The 25,878-nt window shown below is 40.8% G+C and overlaps 1 protein-coding gene across 5 annotated transcripts in view; it reads right to left on the bottom strand.

Moving 5' to 3' along the window:
• SETBP1 (SET binding protein 1) overlaps positions 1 to 25,878 on the bottom strand; it is a 406,613-nt gene that overhangs the window by 5,783 nt on the left and 374,952 nt on the right. For all 5 annotated transcript variants that reach the window (XM_055417274.2, XM_055417276.2, XM_088833428.1 and 2 more), the window contains one exon: positions 20,563 to 20,733. In XM_055417274.2, coding sequence (XP_055273249.2) covers positions 20,563 to 20,733 — 171 coding nt within the window. The remainder of the gene's footprint in view (positions 1 to 20,562; positions 20,734 to 25,878) is intronic.

Genomic DNA, 25,878 nt, shown 5'->3' with positions numbered 1-25,878 from the left:
TTTTAATAATATCTAAGCATTTCTTGATATAATTGTTGCTAAGTTTCTTAGGTGTGATAATTGCACTGTGATCATTTTTAAAAGTACCTGTCTTTTAGAAATATCTACTAAATTATTAATAGGTGAAATCATATGATATCATCTGGCCCTGGTTTCAAAATAGTAAGGGAAGGAAGAGGGGAGTGGAAGTATTCCTGAAACAAGATTGCCAGTGAGTTGATTATGTTGAAGCTGAGTATGCTATCTTACTACTCTGATATATAGTTGCTAGTTCCATAATACAAGGTTTAAAAATAGAAATAATTAGTGTCAGTAAAACATCCTTCTTAGGATCTTAGGATTGGTAACAGTCAGAGTGTTCTGCTTTTCATACTCTCGGGCTCTATTTTACCTAAATAACTTTAGAAGAATAAGAAATGTCCTCAGTAAAGGTCGTATATCATCTCCTGGAAAACTCCTGCTGTGGTAGCTATCCTCCTGGCTGAATGGGGTGGGAGAATGAATGAGTGCTCTGGGTTTTATTTTGTAACTAATTGCATAAATATGCGTTGTGGTCCAATCTCCGTTGATGGCCTCACATGTTAAGACTAAATATCCCTCTTTCTTTTTTATATTAGTTTCTGAGGAGGTTCCCATCTACTGAACATCTGAATTTTATTGTATCCTATAAGTATTATCCAAACTTTTAGTGCGAGCTCATTATGTTGTGTGTGAATAGCACCAGAGTGCACCTCAGTAGGAAGGGCTCTGGGCAGGGACAGCTGGAAACCAAGTTGAATTAGGAAACTCTTAGCCCCTTCTGGGTTTCTCCTTTTTCATCTGTTAGGTTGAACAGTTAGACTAGATGCTCTTAATGTTCCCTTCTTTATTTAAAGATTGTTATAATTCTTTCCTATGAAAGAAAGAAAGTGAAAGTTGCTCATTCATGTCTGACACTTTGCGACCTCCTGGACAATAGTCCATGGAATTCTCCAGGCCAGAATACTGGAGTGGGTAGCATTTCCTTTCTCCAGGGGATCTTCCTAACCCAGGGATCGAACCTAGGTCTCCCGCATTGCAGATGGGTTCTTTACCAGCTGAGCTACAAAAGAAGCCCAAATTCTTTCCTACACTCATTATCAATTGCCTTACTAAATGTGAGGTGGCTTTCTACAACATTTATTTCATCTAATAATTTTGAAATCCTAGTGTGGTGGAGAGGAAGGCTTTGGATTTGGCAGGGTTTGATAGTCACAAATCTTTCTCTTTATTGCTTATGATTTCACTGTCCCTCTAAATGTTAACAGATTTTTCTCTCTTCAAATTGTTTCATTATTAGACAGTAATTTCTGGTCTCTTGCAGCAAGATTGATTCCATATTTGCTCTCTTTCCTATAATTGTCCTATATCTTGCCTGTTCTTTGTTAGTCTTAAAGAATAATGACGCGTGGCCAAGGCAAAATATGAATTCATTTCTTCGTAACTCTGCAATGCAAATCATCTTGTAGATTTTTTCTGTACTTAAAATTGCCACACAAATGGTTGAGTTGGTTTTGATCCATATCTCAAATTTCTCTATTTGCTCCCATTATCAGATGATTGGCTCACCAACATTTGTTGATTCTGCTACTTCTTTTATGATAATCAAACATTGGACTTAGCACTCCTTTTGCACATTGACTTTATAGATGTTGTGTAAGCACTGCGAGCAAGATAAGGGCTAATGAGGCTTAGCTGTAAATAGAATTTTCTTAAGAAACAGGTACTAATCCTTTAGAGACTCTGCCCATAGGCAAGACACATTCTGGTTTTGTAAAGTTTTGGATGGGTTAGAGAGGGAGACAAATTTATCTCTAAACTAATTAGACTTCTTCTTGCTATTGGGAAGGTGAAGAAATTTTAGGGACTGTTGAAATGCCCAAAGTGGAGTTGGGCTGCAGGTAGATTAGGGCCGGAGCACCATTGGCCTCGGTCAAGGAATAGCGATGCAGTGTGAAGGGCTTTGTATGTTGATACACATTAGAAGATTTCTTTGCAGGCACAGGCCATGACTTTCCTATGTACTCCCAGAGTTAATCACACAGCAGGACAAGATCTGGTATGTAATACATGGGCAACAAATACAAGTTCAAGGGAATTTGATTGTTTAATGTTCTCCCATGTAAATTGTGCATTTTGGGGATACTTCTGTACTTACTGATGGTCTCTTGTTTTCCTAATGCTACTTTTTACTTTCTAATGAGATATATGAAGCTCCCCTGGTGGCTCAGCTGGTAAAGAATCTACCTGCCAATGCGGAAGACTTGGGTTTTATCCCTCGGTTGGGAAGATCCCCTGGAGGAGGAAATGGCAACCCACTCCAGTATCCTTGCCTGGAAAATTTCATGGACAGAGGAGCCTGGTGGGCTACAGTCCATGAGGTTGCAAAGAGCTGAATATGACTGAGCTCGCATGCATGCTAGTATGCATGTAAATTGAGCATTTTTTTTTGGCGGGGGAATACTTCTGTACTTAACTCAGTAATGACCTCTTGTTTTCCTAATGCTTTTTATGTTCTAATAGGATATATGAAGCAACTTTCCTTGGCATGCAATCTTTCTTCCTTCTTCCTTAGAATTTAAATTAACCTTCTGCGTTCTGGTCTTAAAAGCTCATTTGAAAAAGATGGCGAGTTCCCTTGACCGGTGAGGCCTCTGTGGGGCAGGGCACATCAGAGTCACTGCCGGTCATCAGCACACGTGCGATATAACACTGCTTTCCAATTTGAAAACCATAATTTAGAAGTAAGGGTTAGCAGATGTGGGGGACTTGTCACTGATAGAATGGTGTGCTTCCATTCTGTTCTGAAAGTCACATTAATATAGTTGGGGGTTTCTTTGAAAATGTAACTAGCTTGTTTAAAGCATAGTAACTGCTTGAACCACTAAATGATAGCTTCCTCTTAGGGTGTTATTTTGAAAGAACATTCTATCTCAGCTGCAATGCTGAGGAGACCCTGGTCTTTGTTTTGCTCCTATTTCACATGTCTCTGTGGGAAAAGGGAAGGTAGGAGGTGAGGAGAGCAGTGTGACTGTGAAGTGATGGAGCAGTAGCTGTGTGCCTGTGTGTTCATGTGTGGGGGCTCCTCTCTGCCTCTCCAGATCTGGCTCCTGTTCTAAATTGGTAGGTTCTCAGGGGGGTGTACAATCCCAAGCAGGAAACTGGGCTGCAAGAAAAACATAATATTTTAATTTATATTTTTATCTGAAAAATAAAAACCATGTTAAGCAGTCTAGTGCTTAATATAAGGAGCAATGGTGGATGATGCCCGTATTTGGGCTGCATATCAGGCTGTCACATTGGGCATGAGGTCCCTGGGAAAAGAGACGATATGCACTCAAAGGACTGATGGCATCCCATCAGTTTATTCCCTTCGGGTGTTGTCAGGTCTTGTACATGGTTAAGTTTAGAAATTTAAGATCTTTAAACAGTAAAAAAAAAAAAAAAAGTTTTTCACAAAAAATAAAAATACTTTGTAAAACCGACTGGTTCCAAATAGGAAAAGGTGTACGTCAAGGTTGTATATTGTCACCTTGCTTATTTAACTTATATGCAGAGTACATCATGAGGAACGCTGGGCTGGAAGAAGCACAAGCTGGAATCAAGATTGCCGGGAGAAATATCAATAACCTTGGATATGCAGATGACACCACCCTTATGGCAGAAAGTGAAGAGGAACTCAAAAGCCTCTTGATGAAAGTGAAAGAGGAGAGTGAAAAGGTTGGCTTGAAGCTCAACATTCAGAAAACAAAGATCATGGCATCTGGTCCCATCACTTCATGGGAAATAGATGGATAAACAGTGGAAACAGTGTCAGACTTTGTTTTTTTGGGCTCCAAAATCACTGCAGATGCTGATTGCAGCCATGAAATTAAAAGACGCTTGCTCCTTGGAAGGAAAGTTATGACCAACCTTGATAGTATCTTAAAAAGCAGAGACATTACTTTGCCAACCAAGGTCCGTCTAGTCAAGGCAATGGTTTTTCCCGTGGTCACGTATGGATGTGAGAGTTGGACTGTGAAGAAAGCTGATCGCCGAAGAATCGATGCTTTTGAACTGTGGTGTTGGAGAAGACTCTTGAGAGTCCCTTATACTGCAAGGAGATCCAACCAGTCCATTCTAAAGGAGATCAATCCTGGGTGTTCATTGGAGGGACTGATGCTAAAGCTGAAACTGCAATACTTTGGCCACCTCATGCGACGAGTTGACTCACTGGAAAAGACTCTGATGCTGGGAAAGGTTGGGGGCGGGAGGAGAAGGGGACGACGGAGAATGAGATGGCTGGATGGCATCACCGACTCTGTGGACATGAGTTTGAGTGTACTCCGGGAGTTGGTGATGGACAGGAAGGCCTGGCGTGCTGTGATTCATGGGGTCGCGGAGAGTCGGACACGACTGAGCGACTGAACTGAACTGAACTGAACTGAATGAGACCAAGAATATCAACGAAATGTGTTATATACCACACAGTTTCATTGGTTACCTTGCAGCAAACTTGCAGCAGTATAAAGAAGTTGCTATTTTCAAAGATGAATCTGGCAATTTTCTTTTACTTTGAGAAAAGGATTCTAAATATTTTCACCTTCTTGGTGCTGTCAATAGGCTGTCTATACTGTTACCTTGCAATTGTTAAAAAAACAAAAAAAGCCCTTAATGCCCCTTTAGGGCAAAATGGGCAAGAAAGTAACTGCTTTTAGAAGCCAAGTCATCTTATGGAGACAGCAGTTTTTGAAATTGATTGGAAATGTTTTCAGAGATCTGAGCTCATTAAAAAATGCAATGCCTTTTGATATGCAAGACCATCTGACTTAATAAAGGAAGTTTTTTAGTCTAATTTCAACAACAACAAAAACCTTTGCTTAGTTGATGGATGGGATTGAAAAAAAACAGTGCTATGATTAAAACAAAATGATGCACTTTCTCCTTTTGGATCTATGTTTATATGAAATACCATTCTAACCTATAACATCTACTATCAAGTATTGAAACAAAATGAATTTGAAATGAGACCTTCAAATTGCTTAGTCACAAGTGTTAAAACCCAAGATTTTAAAAAAGAAGTATTCAAATGCAATCACTTGGTTCTCTCTGAAACATTATTAAAAATATTAAAATTAGTATATACTTTTGATGATAGAGAAAATATTTTTGTTTCATTAATAATAGTTAAATGAAATTTATTTTGAGAATATTATTTATTTCAGCTTTGTCTCAACTTTTCAAGTTTACGTTTTAAAACTGCACATATGTATTTACATGGGAAAGAGTCTGATGCTGGGAAGGATTGGGGGCAGGAGGAGAAGGGGATGACAGAGAATGAGATGGCTGGATGGCATCACCGACTTGATGGACATGAGTTTGAGTGAACTCCGGGATTTGGTGATGGACAGGGAGGCCTGGCGTGCTGTGATTCATGGGGTCGCAAAGAGTCAGACACGACTGAGCGACTGAACTGAACGTTCAAAATTATTTTACTGATAATCACCTCATGATCAAAAATTTGAACTGCTTAAAAAGTTTTCCTTTGTTTTTCTAGGCTTCCGAAGACTTTATTTACTGATTATTTAATCCTAGAGGAATTTAACTTTCTATGAATCCATGGCTTAAGAAGTCATTAAAGCTTCTTGAAGACATCATGTGTTCTTCTTTGTACCCCTCATAATGAAGAGAACTATAGTTCCTTTCTCATAGTAGATTCTTGATTAATATTTCCTGTTGGATTGTTTCAGCTTCTAAACCCTAGAAACCAAAGCCTAATATCATTAATCTGCATATTCCCTAGAGCACTTGAATTGAATTGCATGCAATTCCAAGACAGTCAAAAGAGTGTTTCATTCATGGAGAGCCTCTGGAGTGGGATTTGATGCTGACCTCCATGTTTTGGAAGGCAGTTCTGAGGTCCTGGTTCCTCCTAGGTTTTCAGAATCCTTGACTTTTCTGACCATGGGGTTAAAATGTCAGTCCTTTCATGAGCCTGGGTTTTGGACAAACCACCTGTAGTTTTGGACAGATAAAGGTGGTGGTGACTAGCCTCCAGGGAGAGACTAAGCCAAGCAAGAACACTGCCAGGTTGCTCAGAGAACCTCTAAGAAAGGGAAACAGGACTCCAGCAGGCCTGAGAAAGCCTGGTGAAGGGAATGAGCTCACAGATCAGAAAACAAGAAATAGGGGCAACTATATCAACCTCAAAGTGAACTGTGCATATTATTAGTTGGAATTTCCCAGGATGAATCTACAGAAGAATTTTAAGTCTGGGAGTTTTTCTGAGAGTGATACTTAATAGAGGCAGAGTGGCTTTGTGAGGAGTGAACTGAGAGTGGCGGCACTCATTAACTGAGGAATACTAGAGCCATTTAGCCTGACTCTGTGTTCAATCAACTTTGGTTTTTGTATGTTGCATGTGGCTCAAGCCCCAGCAGACTGACTAGACGACGTGAGAGGCTGGATAGAAGTGCAGTTAATGCCAAAAAGTTTGACGCTACATCTGTTGAGTCTCACAGCATGCCAGGTGGTCACGCGGCGGGGGTAGCTGCAACCTCTCAAAGGGCTCTTTATTTCTCTTTTCTTTCCTCTCAAATGTGGCAGAGCAGTATTCTGAACTGTAAATACCATCACTTATATAATACTCCAGCTATTGTCGATACGTGTTCATAAGTGATCACGAGAGATTTTCTTTCTCTCTTGTAAGTTTTGAAAAAGAAAAATAGAAAAACAAGGAAGAACAAAGAACAATGTAACAGACATGATCTTATGAAAATTTTCACATTTTTAATATTTAGGCTTGGATGAAATGAATCCTTATTGACCATGCTAGAACTTTAAGAATTACATCAAATGGTTGGTATTCATGTTTTGTTTTTCTATTTGGTCTTAATAATTGCATTTGTTTACTTAAAACTCAGACTTTTGTTTACAATCTGATAGAAAACATATTGACCAGGACATTAGGAGAATGAAGTTCTCATCTTGATTTTTCACCCCTCAGTACTGTGCCTTCAGAGAAATCTCTCAATTCTGTGGCAGGACATTTACTTCGGAATAAAAATGACTGTAAAAATAGCTATATACCTCTAAGTCTTCTCTGTTCTAGGTAAAATGTCCTTAATTCCTTCATCTATGTTCATATGAAATTAATTCTAGACTATATTCCATTTTGATTACCCTCCACTGGAGATTTAATCATCAGACAAATCTCACTTTAAATTTTGATGCCCAGGATGGAACTGATTTTCCAAGTATGAAGTGATGAATGCGTATGGCACTACACTTAATGTGAACTATATAGAAACAAACAACCAAAAAGCCTCCTTTTTTTTTTTTTCCAGCAACATCACATGGTTGGTTCACATTAAATGGAAGTTCAATTAACTCTCTTAAACACTTTCATAAGTTTGGCCACCAAATTTGGCCATTGCTACATGGAATTGATTTTTGAGTTTAAATGCAACCCTTCTATTTAAATCTGCAAAATTTAATTTTACTGGTTTTAGTCTATTGTGAAAGTCTGAAATCTTATTTTTGTTTTCTCAGAGAGGGCCCAGGTTTGTGAAGTTTCCAGAGAATCTGAATACCCACATGTCAACTTTTGCTTTACAAGTTGCCCTTCTGAGCATGATTCGTGTGACTCAAACGCATGCTACTATTTTTCTCTTTATTGAAGTTTCTCAAGAAAAGATGTCAATTTCCACAATGAAATATTCCTGAATTCTTCATAAAACCAGCAAACAATTTATACCCATTGCTTTAGACTTTCACATAAGTTTGTGTCTGTTTAGTAAATGAAGGGTGTACCACAGAAACAGTAACTTTGCATAGCCCACAGGTGTATGCCCAACTCTATTATTTCTGCCAGAAAGGATATTGCATCTCATGTTGGAGAGGGAAAAGAGAAGTCTTACATTTTTCTTTTCTCCAGAGGCAATTCTCCAGCCCTAGTGGGAAAAGAAAAGACAAAAACAAAACAAAACAATGCTAGTTGTGGTTCCAGTGCTTTCCAGTTTCTGCTGGAATTCATTCAAATGAAGTCCTCTCCCTAAAAGCCCCAAAGGACTCACATTTCAGTGTTAATCTTTCTGGTCCCCTGTACACTGCTTATGTCTCTCTGATAGCACTTCACACAGTGTGTCCTGTTTTAAGATTTAGTTATGACCAACCTAGATCCTGGGTGCTCATTGGAAGGACTGATGCTAAAGCTGAAACTCCAATACTTTGGCCACCTCATGCGACGAGTTGACTCACTGGAAAAGACTCTGATGCTGGGAAGGATTGGGGGTGGGAGGAGACGGGGACGACAGAGAATGAGATGGCTGGATGGCATCACTGACTCGATGGACATGAGTTTGAGTGAACTCCGGGAGTTGGTGATGGACAGGGAGGCCTGGCGTGCTGTGATTCATGGGGTCGCAAAGAGTCGGACACGACTGAGTGACTGAACTGAACAGAACTGAAGCTGCACTTATCTCTTCTTTTAAATAGTTTTTTCTTAAGGCACAAGGACCATCGTAACCATTCTTATTTATTCTTAGAACAAATAGGGGCTGAACCCACTCTGTGCCAGGTGCTGTGCTAGGCACACAGTTCCAACTCCCTCAGGCCAGGCCCTAGCACAGAGCCCAGCTCACTTACTTGAAATGGACAATCCACGTGCTTCAACCTAAACCAACACTTACCATCTATTCTGTAAAATCTGTGTGTAAAATAGAAAAGGATTTATTGAAGGGGATCCAAATCACTGTAAATTAAACTAGATCCTCACATATTTCAGCTGTTCACTACTCTCCTCAGAGCACCATTAGCTGTTTGGAGTATCCAAGCTATGATCAAAATCACTGAAGTACTATGAAATACAGGCTGAACTCCAAACCACCTCATAGGAGAAGTGAAGCTTCGATGAAAGAAACAAGTTTAGAATTTATTAAGTGCCATTAAGAAAACAAGCTTGAACATATAAATCCGGTGATTAATTAAAACTATGGTCCCCTGGAAAAAGGAGACAAGTACATGTTATATATTGATTATATAATACCAGAAATGAGAGTGACAGAGGCAGAGGATGGGTAGGGAGATGAAAGGTCTTCTCATGGCTGAACATCTGGATCAGGATTATAATGGTTTATTGTGGGGGAGTGGTCATACGCTCTCTTGGCAAATTATCTATACATTTAAGTTCTGAGCACTAAATCAATAGGTTGGGTTTGTTGTTGTTATTATCACCTTTTTTTTTTTTTTCAAATAAAAGCTTGGATAGACACAAGGCAGCAAATATTTCTTCCTCAATTTAAGATTTGACAATTTAACAGGAAAATACTCATTCATCATCTTTTCCTTTTAGAGACCATAAATTATTGGCTCATATACCATGTGGCTTGGATTCTAGGAAAAGTTAGTGTAAACAAACCCAAGTTACAATGCGTGGAGTACGAGAGTGAGTCATAAACAAAACACGGACATATGCTCTCATGTAAATAAGGGCCTGGATCATCAGCTTCCCAAAGTCTGCTTCCCATTAATTACACAACAAAATGAACTCTCCATATGTAAAGCCCAAATCACTTAACTCTGGCAACGTGCACAAGACGAAGACCAGGATTGTACCGAAAAGGCACTGACAAAAAACTGGATTTCAAAATAACGAAAGTCCTCTCAAAATATCTTCAGGTATTGGAGGGCAAGAAAATCCCTTGGCGGAGTGTTTCTGAGCAGTGAAACTATTCCCAACAACCCAGGAACACTGCTTGAGGCTGGTCTGATCCCCTGCTGAATTTAAAGGTAGTATCAGGCTTACTCGCTTTTGTTCTGAGCTCTGTCATCTTTATGGGGCAAGCCCTGGGTCCAGGCCACACAGGGTGTTCACAGACATTGCTGCAAACACTGAAGAGTTGAAATTCCCTCCATCAGTACCTTCTCACTGTCCTTTGAAATTGCCCACTGGTAGCACAGATTCACGTTTCCTTATTGTTGTATGAAGGCTATCTGGTTTCTCTTAATTTAAAGAGGTTTCAAGGAAACACAGAACAATTCCTAGGGAAGAGGATTCTTGAACAGGTGAGGAACTCTGAGAGAGATGGTAAGCAGCTAAGTTCTCTCCTTGTGTCTCTTTGAAAAGTAGACCTCATAAAGCAAACCAGCAACATTACTTACAAGGGACATTAAAATAACACATGTCACATTTTAGGAGTCTTGGGTGGGGAAGAGAGGAGAGAAAGAAATTTTATTCTTTGCTGGGGGTGTAGTGGGGTGTATGTGTGTTTTTATTTTTAATCATTAATTTACTCAATGACTGTTTTTGTAGCATTTGCTCTTTGTGTCACACCATAGACCATAAAAGGTATGTGGACTGTATCATCTCTGCTCTCATATGAAACTATAGGAAAGGGGGAGAAACTAGCATTTTTGGAGAACCTACAGTGCAGTCTGCAGTATTTCACATATTTCCTCATCTAATCGTGATCACAACCAAGTGAAGACATTACTATCTCTATTGTACAGAGATGAAAACTGAGACCTAAGAGATTAAAAATTGCTCCAATGGACACATAAGTCATGGATTCATGGATTCAAGCAAGGGCTGCCCTTTCAAAGTGAGTTTCATACCATATTTCCTTACTAAGAAAGCAAAGAAGACAAGGAACTGGACCAGGAGAAATCCTGGGTTTCCCTGGTTTTCCCAATTTCAAAGGCCTTTTCCAGCCCCCAAATTTCATAGTTAAATAACACAGGTATTACTGTGTTCTAGATCACAAGTAGATCAAGTAGAACAAGTAGATCACCTGTTCTACTTCTCCTAGACTAGGTCTTCTTCACATTGCTTTGATCCTGTGCTATCTCAAGGTCACATGCCTTTAAGAGTTCTATATAGGGAGCCAGACAGCCAAAACAATGAGTGAGGTTGTCCAGGATTATGAAAGGAGGTGGGGGTAAATAGAGGAGGACCGACATGGGAAAATAATGAGAATATGGCCCATCCAATGGGACAAATATTATTCTGTACCAATCATTGTTGTCAGGTAGGAATCTGAGTCCAAATTTATCAGATACTCTGGTTTCCAAAAAGCCAGAACTCTGATTATTATGTAAACCTTCTGATGTTGAAAATCTACAAATTAACTTTTTAAAAAATGTATAAACCTGTGTAGGTCAATTGAAATACAACTGCAGACAGCTAGTGGCTCATGACTTTATTTGCTATCATTGTCCTTCAGAAGGGTCATCATGACTCATTCTAGAATTTCAGGGACTCCAGGTTCTGACCCCAAATCTTTCTTCCAACCTTATCTGTCATTATTTCCACATACACTTCTATCTTGGAGATGCTGTAAACCTGTCTTTTCTGCTTCTGTCTACTTATTTAATTTAATCCATCCTTCGAAGGCCATCTCAATTCTTCTCTCCCCAGATTATCTCAGTATCCTCCAAACTCCCTTAGTGCCATTCAGCTGGAAACAAATGATTTATTGGTTGCTAAATGATAGCTCTGTTAGTATCTGAGACTATTATTCAATCTATTAATTTAAAAATATTATTTGGCCATTTCATGTTTTAGAGTCAGGTCTTCCCAAATAGTGTAAAAGTTTCCCTAGGGCAAGGGCCAGTATTTACTTGTATGTATCATTGTGGCAGGTGCTTAAAAAATATTTGACAATTTGTAACAAAACCTTCTAGAAGTTTCATAAGATGAGCTTAATATGAAGCCCTTAACAGGTGGCATGAAGTAAGCATATTTGGAGGTGATAGTGAGAATAAAGTGGCTTCCCAGGTGGTGCTAGTGGTAAAGAACCCACCGGCCAATTCAGGAGACATAAGAGACTCAGGTTCAATCCTTGTGTTGTGAAGATCCCCTGCAGGAGGGCATGACAACCCACTCCAGTATTCTTGCCTAGAGAATCCCCATGGACAAAGGAGCCTGGTGGGCTGCAGTCCAGAGTCAGGCACGACTGAAGCAATTGAGCATGCATGCATGCAGTGAGGATAAAACTTCTAAAGACAGTTAATGGGTGTTATGATCTGAGTCATAACATGACTAAATTATGACTTACATGATTAAATCATAGCATGACATGACTTCATTTTTGACATGAGAGGGGTCATAAGACAGTAATATATAGTTTTGAGTATGTGATTGGTGTTTTTATAGGCTATTTCATTTCTTTCTCACCACTGCCTGAAAAGCAGAGATTATTTTTCCCATCTCACTGATGAGGAAACTGAGACTCAGAAGTTTTAGTTAGACTGTTAGTTACCTAAGGAAACTACGTATTGCAGGCTATGCAATAATACTGGTCCTTGAATTTCAAATCCAGTTTTAACTTTACATCTTGTGGTAGCCAGAAAGAGTCCAGGTTTCCTAATTTCTAGTAGGTAATATTTGTAATTCAGTTCACTTCTCTGGGCTCAATTTCCTCAGCTGTAGCATGAAGGGGTTTGCAGAGATCCCTTCTAGTCTATTCTAAAGCAGCCTTGTCAATTCCAGTAAAAGTAGGAGAAGGAATCCCCCTGGGAGGTGCTCTGGGATTATCGCAATGACTCTCAAAGGCAGAGTGAAGTGGGCTGCGGGTGAGTTATACCTCTCTGTCTGTCTGTCTGTCTCTTTGTCACACCTGTTTATTCTCTCTAAACCTCTTTCTTCAGTCTCTTAGACTGACTTACAGTCAGCCTGGACCACTAAAGATCATTCTTAATGACAGTCATTACACAGTTCTTCCACACTGCCTGAGGCCATTTCCGCAGCAATAAGCAGGAAAGACCCTGTCCCCCTTCACAGCTGGACTCAGTATGCCAACTTCACTGGAACCAAGAAGTTTTTCAAAAACTCTCCATTAATTACAGGAAACCAAAAGCACTGTCCCCCCTTCTCATTAACACAATTGCTTTCAGTTGCCACTAAATTATCTCACCACCATTAAACTAACAATCTAATTAGACTTCTGGAAATGGAAAGAGCCAATGAATAAGGCAGGCGTGTCACTTTCATCTCAAAACTGATCGTAAAATATTTGTGCCCGTTTGTTCTCGGCCACATAAAATCTGCCCTGGAAGAGTGTCCTTTCATTCTCTCCTATTTATAAAGGAGTTTGAATATTTGATATAAAATAAGTATCTTGATAGAAATCACTTCACGTGTGGGAGGTTTTCTTTCCTGCATTTCTGAGCGTGGGATCATTATTACAATGATCACACCTGACTCCCCCGGTGTGTGAGGCCTCACAGCCAAACCTCCCACTGGGCTTCGATGAAGGTGTGAATGATACTATCACTAGGAAGATGATAAAATGTATTATTATCATTACTCTGTTTTTAAGAGTGTCTGATTGTGGCAAGAGGTGGTTGGGAGTGTAATCTGTACCAAAGCATTCGGAGAAGATAAATTGAGTTAAACTTCTCACAGGCATAACACTTTCCAACCTGTCATTAAACCCTCTGTCTTTCCTAAAATTTCAGCTCTGGAGAGAGGAAAATTAGTTAAATTCAGTCCAGGCATGTTTACTGAGTATCTACTATATAACTCAGCACTGCATGAGGTTCTTGACACCCAAATATGATTAAATGTTGCTTAATAGCAGTGTTCCTGGATTTTTTTTTCCTCTTGTTTTCATCCCATTTAGCCCAAGGTTCTGGAAATTCATGGGTTACTCAATACTCATTGAATGGAACAAATCTTAAATAGGAAATGGTTGCTGCCCTCTGGAAATCAATACTTCAGACAGAATTCAAGAATGGTATATATAAAATAATTAAGTATGCTTAGTTGTACTGCTGCTAAGTCGCTTCAGTCATGTCCGACTCCGTGCGACCCAAAATAAGACGGCAGCCCACCAGGTTCCCCTGTCCCTGGGATTCTCCAGGCAAAAACACTGGAGTGGGTGGCCATTTCCTTCTCCAATGCATGAAAGTGAAAAGTGAAAGTGAAGTCACTCAGTCGTGTCTGACTCTAGCGACCCCATGGACTGCAGCCCACCAGGCTCTTCCGTCCACGGGGTTCTCCAGGCAAGAGTACTGGAGTGGGTTGCCATTGCCTTCTCCAATGCATACTTCTAAAGTAGGCATAGGCCAGTGTAATCTCCAGCTTTCCATTGAGAAGTTCACCCTGAAAACCCCAAAGAATTTCTGAGTAAAGGAATACATTTAATGTGTATAAGTTCCTCCTCCTCTGAATAAGCACATAACCATTTACCAAATATACCATGCCATTTAGGCTGGTTTTTTTCTTTAACTTGAAAACAATCTTCCTTGGAGGATATCCTGGTGGACTAGCCAGAAGCTCGTCTGCTACTACTGAACAGAAGATTCTAGAGGCCCCAGGGGTCCTTCTCAGGTTGCTCCTTTTGCTGAACAGTCTCAGGATGATTTGCTGTTTCTGGGGCTGACATGGAAAATAAAAGCAAATCAATGCCTCTCAACGCTAGTAAATATCATGTTAGAGTATGCATTTTCATGCACCAGATGGTTTTGTGCAGGAGACAGTTGTCCAATTCATTTTGACTAATATTTAATGATTAGCTATTGTTTGCCCATGCCACATCAGAGCTAGATACTGGGGTTTCAAAGTTGAATGAGGAGTACTGGGTTTGGGCTCCCTGCAGCATACAGCAAATTCCCACTGGCTATTGGTTTTACGTATGGGAATGTATATGTTTCCATGCTGCTCGCTCAATTCATTGGTCCCACCCTCGCCTTCCCCGACTATGTCCACAACTCTGTTCACTATGCCTGTGTCTCCATTGCTGCCCTGCAAATAGGTTCATCAGTACCATCTTTCTAGATTCTACATGTATGTGGTGGGGTGAGGTGGGAGACTGGAGGAAGGTTCAGAGGGAGGGGACACATGTATACCTATAGTTGATTCATGTTAATGTATGGTAGAAATCAGCACAATATCGTAAAGAGATTATCCTCCAATTAAAAATAAGTTTTTAAAAAGTCGAATAAGGTCTGACAATAGGGCAGTGGACAGTGCAGCATGGGATATAGACACCACATTAAATGTAGGAATCAATGATCAATAGGCTTGTAGGGAGCCATGGGGCACAGAAGATGTGGTATCTCATTCGGCCATGGGGTGATTCTCAAAGTGGGTGTAAGAGAAGGCTTCTTAGAGTTGAAGACACTTAAAATGAGTCTTGAAGAATAATCATGAATTCAATATCCAAACAATTTGAGGAGTGGGTGAGGGAGATAGGAACATTCCAGGGTGGAAAACAGGTAATAGCAATAACATTTTCTAACAGCAACAAGAGTAGCAGCGACAACAGACTTATTTGCTGAACTCTTCCTATGGGTCAGGCACTCTGCTAACATTTGCTTAAGGCTTACTTCATTTATTCTTCACCACAGTCCTCTATGCTGGGTACCATGCTGTTCACCATCCACAGATGTGAACACTGCTTTAGTGCAATACTGAGCTTCCAAAGCAGGCAATCAGAAGCAAGAACGCATGCATTCAACTAGAGTGTTGCACAGCCCACAAGTGGTGTCAAGAAAAATGAGCCAAAACTTAGAAACAAGGTAAATAGAAGGGTGCATGTCCTTTTGGAGTCTAAGTGTCACTTTACAGGCTTGCCCAAGGATTATTAATTATCCAGGGAAATGTACCCTTATTGAATTCACTATCCACTGCTGATTAAAGGCTAAGATTCTGCCAGGTAATATATTAACTTGTAGACTTTTGCCCAGAAAATATGCAAACTATTTCTTTCCAGTAGAAAATATAAGCCCAGAGGTTATGCTTTTATTGCCCATTAGGACATTCACTGAGCAATCTTGCTGAGGATTCTTTCTCCATTGCCTACATTCCTGCAATGCCATTTTCTTCTATTTCTAATTCTTTCTGGACCAGTTTTATCACCATGCTGGTTTCCTCATTAAAGAGCTGAATGAATCCTTGACGTGAGTTTTTAGTTTTTTGCAAAGTACACTCTGACAGTGGGGATTCCAAAGGAGTTTTGGGCTGGCTGACATTTCCAAGCAAGTGGGGTTGGAGCAGAAGGCAGGGGCCAGATTCTGGAGAATTTGATGCTTCTTGGGGATGTTTACAGCCTTGTTGTTCAGTCACTAAGCTGTGTCTGACTCTTTGTTGACTCCATAGACTGCAGCATGCCAGGTTTCCCTGTCCTTCACTATTTCCTGGAATTTGCTCAAACTCGTGTCCATTGAGTTGGACAACCTTGGCCATAGCAAGAACTCAGCTTTTCTAGGATGTCCAGTTTAGAGCCAAAGGGAGGGGGCTCTTTTAGGACTTTGTGTTCAGTAGAGCTTGCTAGGCAAACAGAGTCATTCTGAGCTACTTCAACATCAGCTGGTAGGTAGCCCTTTAGAAAATTTGAGTGATATGTTTTTTAAATAAAGCTTTATTTTCTCTGGATCTTTTTGAACTTTTTCTCCTGTAAATCTTAAGTGATTAATCTGAACTTAGAGAAAATTTATTTTACAATTTGATGACTTCTTTGGTTTGTATACTTACAGCTCTTAGATGTTAAATCCTATTAACTTGCACATACATTTGTTCTATTTTGGTTCTTTTTGAAGGACAAGACTTTTGGCTGAATTGACCTGTTATTTTGATCAAGGGCTTCAGATCATGATTCCCCATATGACAAAAAACAAATACATTACTTTACAATTCTGAAATTCCTGCTCATTGCTTCTTGCATTTGCACCTGCATATTATTATTTCATCCTTTTGCTTTTAGAAGCAAAATGTCTAAGCATTTGATAGACTTGTGAAATTTAAATATTTTCACTTACTCTGATAGTTCTAAACAAGACATATCATGCAGTTTGAGAGAATAGTGTATTAGCCTTGATATAAAACAGATACAAACTTAACTAAGAGCTATGCTCCCTCTGTTGCCCCTCTGTCATCTCTAACAAGACTATACCTTGAACAGGTGAGATTTGGTGACAGCAACCTTGATACATGTCTTTTTTCCTACTTGAATTTAAGATGAGAGATTATCCATGTGTGTGTGTGTGTGTGTGAGAGAGAGACAGAACAAGAAAGGAATGCCTGCCTGTTTGCTTGTTATTCCATCTCTACTACTCTAGACTCTTCAGGTGTAGAAACCAAAGAAATTTATTTTCTTGGTGTTTTATGAAGTGCCTACAAACTTTGTAATTTACTTAATAATATAGTCTCATCCTAAATACAAAGTGTGGGGGCATGTTTCAGGAGTGTACTCCTGTACTCTCTACACATCCCATAATCTCCCTGAGAAGTCAGTTCAGTGTGTAGAGGATCAGAGAAATCAAGCTGACTTGTTCGGATGTACATTTTCTGGTGTGGTTATTCAATCACTATTGGAACAGGGCAATAGAAGTTATTTCAAATTATGCATCATTTCGAACAAACTTTATTGAAGCTTTCACTGCATTAGCCCTAATTACTCACAATAATGATGCAGTGCTGCCTTGAACCAGACCTCCTGTGCTGTGCCAGGGGACTGCAGCTGATCAATGGCTATTGAGCAGTTTGATCACGAAAGCTGACCTGCTTGAGCACCAGTGGCAGCCATTGCCTTCCCTCCCTCCCAGAAGTTCACAGACTGACTTGTTCTCAGTCTGGCCATCCTCTCTTACAGCTCCTGTTCTGCCTCCTCCTCCAAATCAATAACTTCATAAGCAGCACGACTACCAGACTTGGAGAAGCTAAAAAAAATTCCCTTAAACAAATAAAAACACACACACACACGCACCAGCTAGAAAAGACATACTTTTAAGCCTCTGACCTACATTCATTTCTTCCATTTCATGTTTATAAAATGAAGTGGGAAATGCTCCTTTTTCTCTTTCACCAAAGACCACCTGTCTAAAAAAAATACCGTTAGGACTATGACTGATAAATTATTTGGCAAGTATTTGCCAACAGCCTACCACATGTCTGTCAAATGTTTTCCATTTGCTTGTTAAGCAGTTCCAATATCAAACATGTTTTTCTCAGATGTCTCCCATGTTGCTTGGTATTGAATACGTATACAGCTATTGCCTCGTAATCATTCATTTCACACAGTGATTATTTACTCAGCACCTACTATGTGTCAGTGACTGTACTAGATAACTTAAAGTAAATGGAATTTCAAGTTAATTGAATTATTTTAGCATTTAAAAAATCTCTACAGGGAATTCCCTGGCAGTTCAGTGGTTAGGACCCACTGCAGAGGGGATGGGTTCCATTTCTGGTCGGGAAACTAAGATACCTCATGCCACGTGGTCAAAAAAATACCTCAATAAATGATTTCTTAAATTGATTTTGCTTTATAAGCAACTTAATTTTACTCTTCTTTCCTTTTCTTTCTCTGCACTTGTCTGGGTCTTCAAAATCATTCCATAGAAATGATGACCTATTGGAAAATAAGTTGATTTCTGTACATAGCCAGAAGTAATTTCTAAATTACCTTATTTATAGTGAAAGATGGTACTCTAAAGAAAACAATAAAGTGAGTTTTCTCATCAGAAATATGTATGATTAGTGTACAAGCACCCAACTGAATGAAATCAAACCCAGAAACTATTTATTAACTGCCTTCTGTATGCTTGACTTTGGTTAAAGCATCCAATTATGAGTTTCACTCACTGTTCTCTAAAAAAATTAGAAGTCCATAATTAGGGAGAAAGAAATCTGCCTTTGCTACTGTTAGGACTATGACAGAAATGAGATTCCACTGGAAATCAGGCAGTAAATCAAGAAATTTGAACTCTAATCCAACTGCATGACCTCAGGCAAATTTCTGAATCTTGGAAGCATCAATGTCTTCACGTGTGAAATGGGGCACTGGGCATGAACCCAGTTTGTGCACCCCTAACTCTCTTAGATTTATGGAAAGACATTTGTCTGTGGGGAGTGGAATATCAGGAAGGTCTGGTCTCCAGCACCTGCAGTAGGTCTTTAGCTTGTTTTCCTGTAAAGTTCTGCTCAGCAGCCTAAGACCCGGAAATGGACCAAATCTGTGAAATTCTCGTGAGGCTCTCCTTTGAGCACTGCCAAAAATAAACAGCCTATTCCTGTATCCTGAAACAGGAGGGCTTTGGCTCAGCTCTTATTACCAGAAAGGCGGGTTTAAAAGTTTAATATCCACCTGTTTCTATGCCCACTTGGCATATTTGTAAATTATTGAATACAAATAGAGGAGGCAAGCCTGTAGAAGCTTGGGATCCCAAGAATGCATTCTCTCACTCAGTATGGAAAGAGTTCAGGAAAGGAAAACAGGGGATCACCTGTCTTTTGCCTCTGGGAAATATCTATTCTTGGCAAGCAAAGGCGGAAACACAGGCTAATTTTTAAATCCATAAAGGGAGGTCTCCAGAGCTTAACTGACAGAGTTCAATAAGCAGTTATCTGGATGTGTATGCATACTTTGGGCTTCTCAGGTGGCACTAGTGCTAAAGAAAACCCCTGCCAATGCAGGAGATATAAGAGATATGGGTTCAGTCCCTGGGTTGGAGAGATCCCCTGGAGTGGAGCATGGCAACCCACTCCAGTATTCTTGCCTGGAGAAAGATGGGTTTAGAATGAATATCAATAATGAGTGTCTTCTTGGGCTTCTAATCATAATAGGCATTTCTAAAAACCGCAATATGCCTAAGGTTTACCAGTACATCAATTCAACACATTTTGTGGAATGTGGCATCGTTCTGTGTGCCCTGAAGACAGAAGAATCTAAACCATGGGTTCTATCTCTGAGGTACATACAATTCTGCCACGAGAGAAAAGTTAAAGAGAAGCATTTCTTATGCAGTCCAAATGCACAACAGAGATGCTGGACGCTATTGGTATTCAGAGGAGGTGTGACTTACTTGCTGGGCCTTGAAGATCTGAAGGATGTGAATAGGAATTGAGTAAGGCTGTCCTCAAGAAAGGTGTGAAGCCAAGCACAAGGTCTTCCTTCCTGGCAGTAGGGATGAGTCTGGCACACTGGGGTTAATACAGGAGATGATGTGTGAAGTAATGGAAAGCAGAGCATAAGGGATGTCTGAGTGAGGAGCTTGTATTTTATAAACTGCTAGTGAGGAGCCAGGTGGCTATTGAGGAATTCATGACATCATGAGGTAGAATGAATCGAGCCTCAGGGAAGCGCTGATTATTGTCTCCTAACCCTGGTGAGCACAGGAGGTAGTGAAATGCAGTGGTCAAGACCATGTGTTTTGGACCTGAGTTGCAATCTTGTCTAAAAGTTCCCAGGGCAAGTTTCCTTACACTTAGCTTCCTCTTCTGGAATGAAGATGCACATATTTGTTTCAGAGAGCTCTTTTATGAGTTACATGAGATGACACATATAAGATCCTTTATGCCGAGGCTAGTAATTACGAAGGCTTCAGTGATTAATACTGTTACTATTACTCACTGACCTCTGCCTCCAGGTTCTGAGATGATCTCCTTCCCTTCTTAGACCTTCTCCCACTTGAAAAATCCAGTGCTGAAACAGCACCCGTGCTCAGTGTCTGCGGGAGGTTGGCTGAGCACAGAAGTCTTACCTGTATTCAGCAGCACATTCCCAGAGGGCTTCGCCATGCCCACTGTCCCTGGGGCGAATCCAAAGCATCTGAAGTGCTCACCTGCATCCGACGTGGCTGCTGATGCAGCAAGGAGAGATAACACTGGGGCAGGGGGGATCGCAACACTGTCCACCACAGCTGGCTTCTTCCTGGTCATCACAGTGGACGCTGAGCCCTCGTTCTTACTATGCGTTGCCGTTTGGTCCACTTTTAAGTGGGGACTTGGTATCCCTAAAAAAACAACCCCAAAGCCTACAGTCACTTTAAAGAAACAGGAAGACAGACAACATAAAATCTGAAAATGACCTGAGGTCACATCATCAAATGATCTGATCTTTTGCTGCAAGAATGACATTTTAGAATGTTTAAAGAAAAAAAAAATGAGTTAGAAGCATGACTGGTTTTGGTTTTGTGGCTGATGTTAGCGGTAACAACATTCAGGTGGCCTACCTGGAAGCAGGGGTCAGGGCACAGGTCTAAAGGAGTTATCCATTGCGTACACTTTACCTTCCATGGGTCAAGAAGCCTGCTTTTAACAGAGGCTGTGGTATACACAGTATGGAAGGGAGAAGTGCACCCCATCCTAGCGAGACTTCTCATCTCAGTCAGCTGAGGAGACAAGACTAAATAAAAAGGAAAAACTGGGCAACAAGTGTGGGCAGGTCTGCATGTGATTCATTCCAGGTGCTTGGGAGGCGGGGCTTAGTGTGGGAAGAAGTGGGGAAAGGCTTCCCAGAGCAGCATGGTTGAAGGAAAGGCATTCTCAGTGCTCAGGAGAGTGTCTCCTAAGTCATGGGTGGGGAATGAAGATGATTCAGGCAAGAAATCAGTCTTCTGGAGGCAGAAGATGCCCTGTGGGGACTGTTGTGTAAACAGTTATTAGACCAAGTGAGCATTGTACTTGGGGGCCTTTGAGTGTCTGGTCATAACAGTCCCATCTTTATGATGCTGAAAAGCCCAGGTAGGCTCTTATAAGGTGCCTGTGGATGGGCCTGGAAATTTACTACATGACACATCATAAGAACTATTCTGGAGCCTTGTTTCATGGGCTCCTATCCAGACCCTTTTACTTTTCAGCTGCGTGATCATGAGTAAGTTGCTTAACCTTTCCAAGCTTCAAGCTTCCTTAACTGTGCAGATGGGAGGGAACCACATTCTCTCAAAGGGGTGGTTTGGAGCATCCATAAGTCAATCGAAGTAAAAGGCTTAGAACAATGTCTGACACATAGTCCATGCTATGTGTTTCCTGTTATGATTATTGCTAATATTACCACTATCACTATTATAACTTGCTCCACAGGTCAAACTAAAACTAGCCAGCAAAGCCTCAGTTCTCCTACCTGACATGACCAAGGATTTCTGGGGACGTTCTACATCCCTAACTGAAGAAAAAAAAAAAAAATCACTCTCCAACTCATCTAAGCATAAGTTCAGAGACTGGAGGTATCTGAATCCATGTCAAAAGGTCATCTACTCAGAATTTCTGTATTTGTAGGCTACAGACAACTGATCGCAACAAGAAATGGCAAATAGCAACAACAAGAAGTAGCAATTGCTGAACTTTTCTCCCATCCAACCAACTTGAGTGACACTGGTCCCTCCCAGACTGTCAACTCACTCCACAGTGAGATCTGCTTACTTGGGCCATAACAGCAGCCCTGTGACGCATGTAGTCTAGAGATTACTATTTTCTTAATTTTATAGAAGAGGTCAACACATTTCTGGGATGTTAAGAGATAACTGACTAAACTCATCCAGCTCTTATTGTCAGAGCTGGAAGTTTTCAAGTAGCCAGATGCTAAACTCAGGGGTCATCTTGGTGCACTGGCCATCTTCCAACATCTGCCCATGACCCAGCCTACCAAGAGCATGCTTCACACTGAGGACACAGGCCCTGTATCACACGTGGAAAAGGCATCTGTAACCACCTAAGGAAGAAATACTGACATTTTCATTTACCTTCGACGAGCTGACTCACTGGAAAAGACTCTGATGCTGGGAAAGGTTGGGGGCGGGAGGAGAAGGGGACGACAGAGAATGAGATGGCTGGATGGCATCACCGACTCTGTGGACATGAGTTTGAGTGAACTCCGGGAGTTGGTGATGGACAGGGAGGCCTGGCGTGCTGTGATTCATGGGGTCGCGGAGAGTCGGACACGACTGAGCGACTGAACTTAACTGAACCTTCCTCCTGCTCTCCACCCCAACCTCTGAAGCTTCCACTTGAGGAGTTGTAAATAACAACACCATTTTTATTTTTTGATTTCACATTTCATAGAGTTTTGACAGTGGGAGTGCACAAACATCAAATTCTGTGACAGAGAAACGGCAAGGCACAACCATCAAGAAATCAGGAAGTGCAACAATCGTGGAAATGACCCCTGGCTGATGCCTGTTTGAAAATATGCAGGTGTGCAAGGGATAGGCAAGGTAAACACAGGCAATATATGTAAAATGCAAACAGAATCTTCTGCCAGGAGATACATCCAAATAGCTAACTGTGGTTATTCCGAAAGATTAGTGTGGGAGTTTTTACTTCTGCTCTTTAGCCTTCTTTATTGTTTATATTTTTTAAACTACAAACATATTTTTAACTGCTTTTCCATTGAGAAAATACACATAGTTTAGAAAGAATCTAGCAGTCTATCAGAGTATGGTCATCAGAGGAGACTGACTGATGCACTTTGACTGTGGATGGCTAACAAATCTAGGAACGGGACGGAAAGCCTGTCAGAAGAGTCCCCCGCAGTGGTACCCTGCGCCACCCTGCCCTGTTCCCGTCAAATGGGTGCAAGCATCCTTGGCACAGCACACCTCTGGAACTTTAAGCTGCCAGAGGTCTGTTGGATTATAGGTCCTCTCCCTGGTCTGTCCTCTTTGTACCTGTGGACACAGGTGGGGCAGGTAGGTCTTTACTCAAATTATGATATACACAAGGACTGAGCCATTAACAGGATTAACAGGCAGACATTTAACTTTCACTTGGGAACACAGTGATTTTAAGCCATTTTGGTTGTACCCTTTTCAAGCAGAGAGTCACAACCCACATCATGCCGTTAAAATGGATCTGATCACATCTCTCTTGGGTGTACTTTGCTGCTCAAGTGTTTATAGTACAGAATATGTTAAAAATAATCAAATGGCACTTGGAACACTCTATAATTCAGACGGTCAATATTTAGCTATCTTGAAAGCCCTAGATAATTTAGGATTTTCTAGATTATGCTGCTGCTGCGTCACTTCAGTCATGTCTGACTCTGTGTGACCCCATAGACAGAAGCCCACCAGGGTCCCCCATCCCTGGGATTCTCCAGGCAAGAACACTGGAGTGGGTTATAGTAGTTTGCTAATTGCCATCAAGTGAATTTGAAAACAAATTGAAAACAAAACAAAAAAAAAACCCTGATGTTTTCTCAGACATTTTTCAGTTTTGAAAGGACTAGGGAAACAATTCCAGAAGTAGTATATGTGGGCAAGAATATTAGATAAACTTTAAACAAAGGCTAATATAACAGTACTAGCAATTCACAAACTCTGTCTAGGAGCAGAGGTCTCAGGAGACTGGAATGGTGACTTGAGATAGCATTGGACAGGCTGGCCACTGGAAGTCTTGGCTTCCCTTCATTCCAGGTGGCAGCTGATGCTCCATGGAGAGGTACCCAAAGGACCAAACAAACGTGAAACATTTCAGAACCAGTTCTCACAAATGCTAGGTGATAGCAGAAGGGTGGGGTATTTGGTAAGTTCCTTCCCAGCATAAGCCTGGCTGTTCTCTCCAAGGGAGGAAGATTTTTGAGGCTGGAGATCAGTCATGAAGAAACCCAGATTCAGCACTGTCCTGACTAGACCACTGAGGTGTGGCCCTGCGGCTTATCCTGGGGCATGAGGAAAGGCAATGAATGGTGGCTTCGATCTGGGAAAGGATCACTCTGTCAAATTCAGACAGCAGACTATACGAAGAGCACACTTGATAGATGCGTTCAGAGCAGCCCCAAACCCCAACAGAGGACAAACTGTACTGAGGCTTGCATATCTGGAGGCCGGTACATTTTTAAAGGAGGAAATAACAATGTTAATAACTTCGTGGATCCAACATCTGTTCATAATTAAGACAGATGAGCCAAAGAGAAATTAAAAAAGTTAAACTTATACGAAAACATTCTACTATAATCTGTTGACCTCGATTGATACATTTTCTAAAAAAAGCCTTTGAAACTGTGCCTAGCCTATCAAGGGACAGTCACTCATTTTCAAAGGTAATTTCTCATAGATCACTTATCCTCTTAAACCTCTACCTGCACACTGTGTTTGCATTAGAGACTTGCTTTATGGATTCTAGCTCCTCTGATGCAGAAGCTGACTTCCTGTTGCCTTGGTTACTTGGAGCTCAGTTCAAGGTTAAAGTACTCCCAAATCAGAATCAGTGGCAGACGCTGCATCCAGAGGCCAGGTTATTGACTGCCCCAGGATGCGGAAAGGTCAGAGACCAAAGCATTGTTTACTGCCTTAAGGGTGAGTCAATATCGAGTCAATAGCTTCGATATCTTGATTCTGTTTCTTCCGAAGTAGTAGTTGCTGTTCAATTACCTCTTCCCCAGGTTGCTCAAGGTTACAGGGGTCATGCAGGAAAAGCAGGGTCTAACAGTGGCTGATTTTCCCAGGATCCCTGGAATGAGCTTTGTGACCTTGGATAATAAAAACCAGCCTCACCTTAGAGTAATTTGTATGTCGCTCAGGTTTATAAAGTTGGTTATCTACTCATCTCATGGTCTCTATGGGGAAACAAACAAACCTTTGTAGGACAGTTACTATTTACTCCTCTTTTCTAGAAGAGAAAATGGGGGTTCAAGGAGGTGAGATAGCTCATCTAAAATCACACCACTGGTAAGAAGTAGTAAGAATAGATCTTAACTCCTGGCTGAGTCCTCATTTCATACTTTCTTTAAAAGAGCTGATAGAATCATCATCCAGGGATCATATGTAATTCATTTTGTAACATCTACTACAGAAAGCAATATATCTGTAAAACAGCATGCGATTAATATAGACTTAAGTAATTTTTTAATTCTAAGATTTGCAAATGCAGATGTTTCCTGTAGACAAAACTCGGAATGGCATAGTGAAAAAGGCTGACACCACTGGGGTGGTTAGTGCCTTCCATCATCTTTTTGATCCTTTCACAGTAGAATGTAGGACTTGGCATGGACTGAGAGGCATGTTTTGTTGAACAGTCAGTGACTTTTAATCTTGCAAGGAGCAATGATATGCATTATGCCATTTGCCCCTTGCCGCATCCCTATGGATGGATGACAAGAGTCAGAGGGTGAAACTCCAGATTCACAAATAAAACCAAGGCACAGATGACCAGGTGATGTG

The sequence above is a fragment of the Moschus berezovskii genome, chromosome 28, assembly GCF_049115385.1.
Source record: "Moschus berezovskii isolate FMDL1 chromosome 28, NW_MosBer_1.0, whole genome shotgun sequence".
Classification (NCBI taxonomy): Eukaryota; Metazoa; Chordata; class Mammalia; order Artiodactyla; family Moschidae; genus Moschus; species Moschus berezovskii.
The sequence above is the reverse complement of the archived record's forward strand: the minus strand, read 5'-3'. Positions and strand labels throughout refer to the sequence as shown.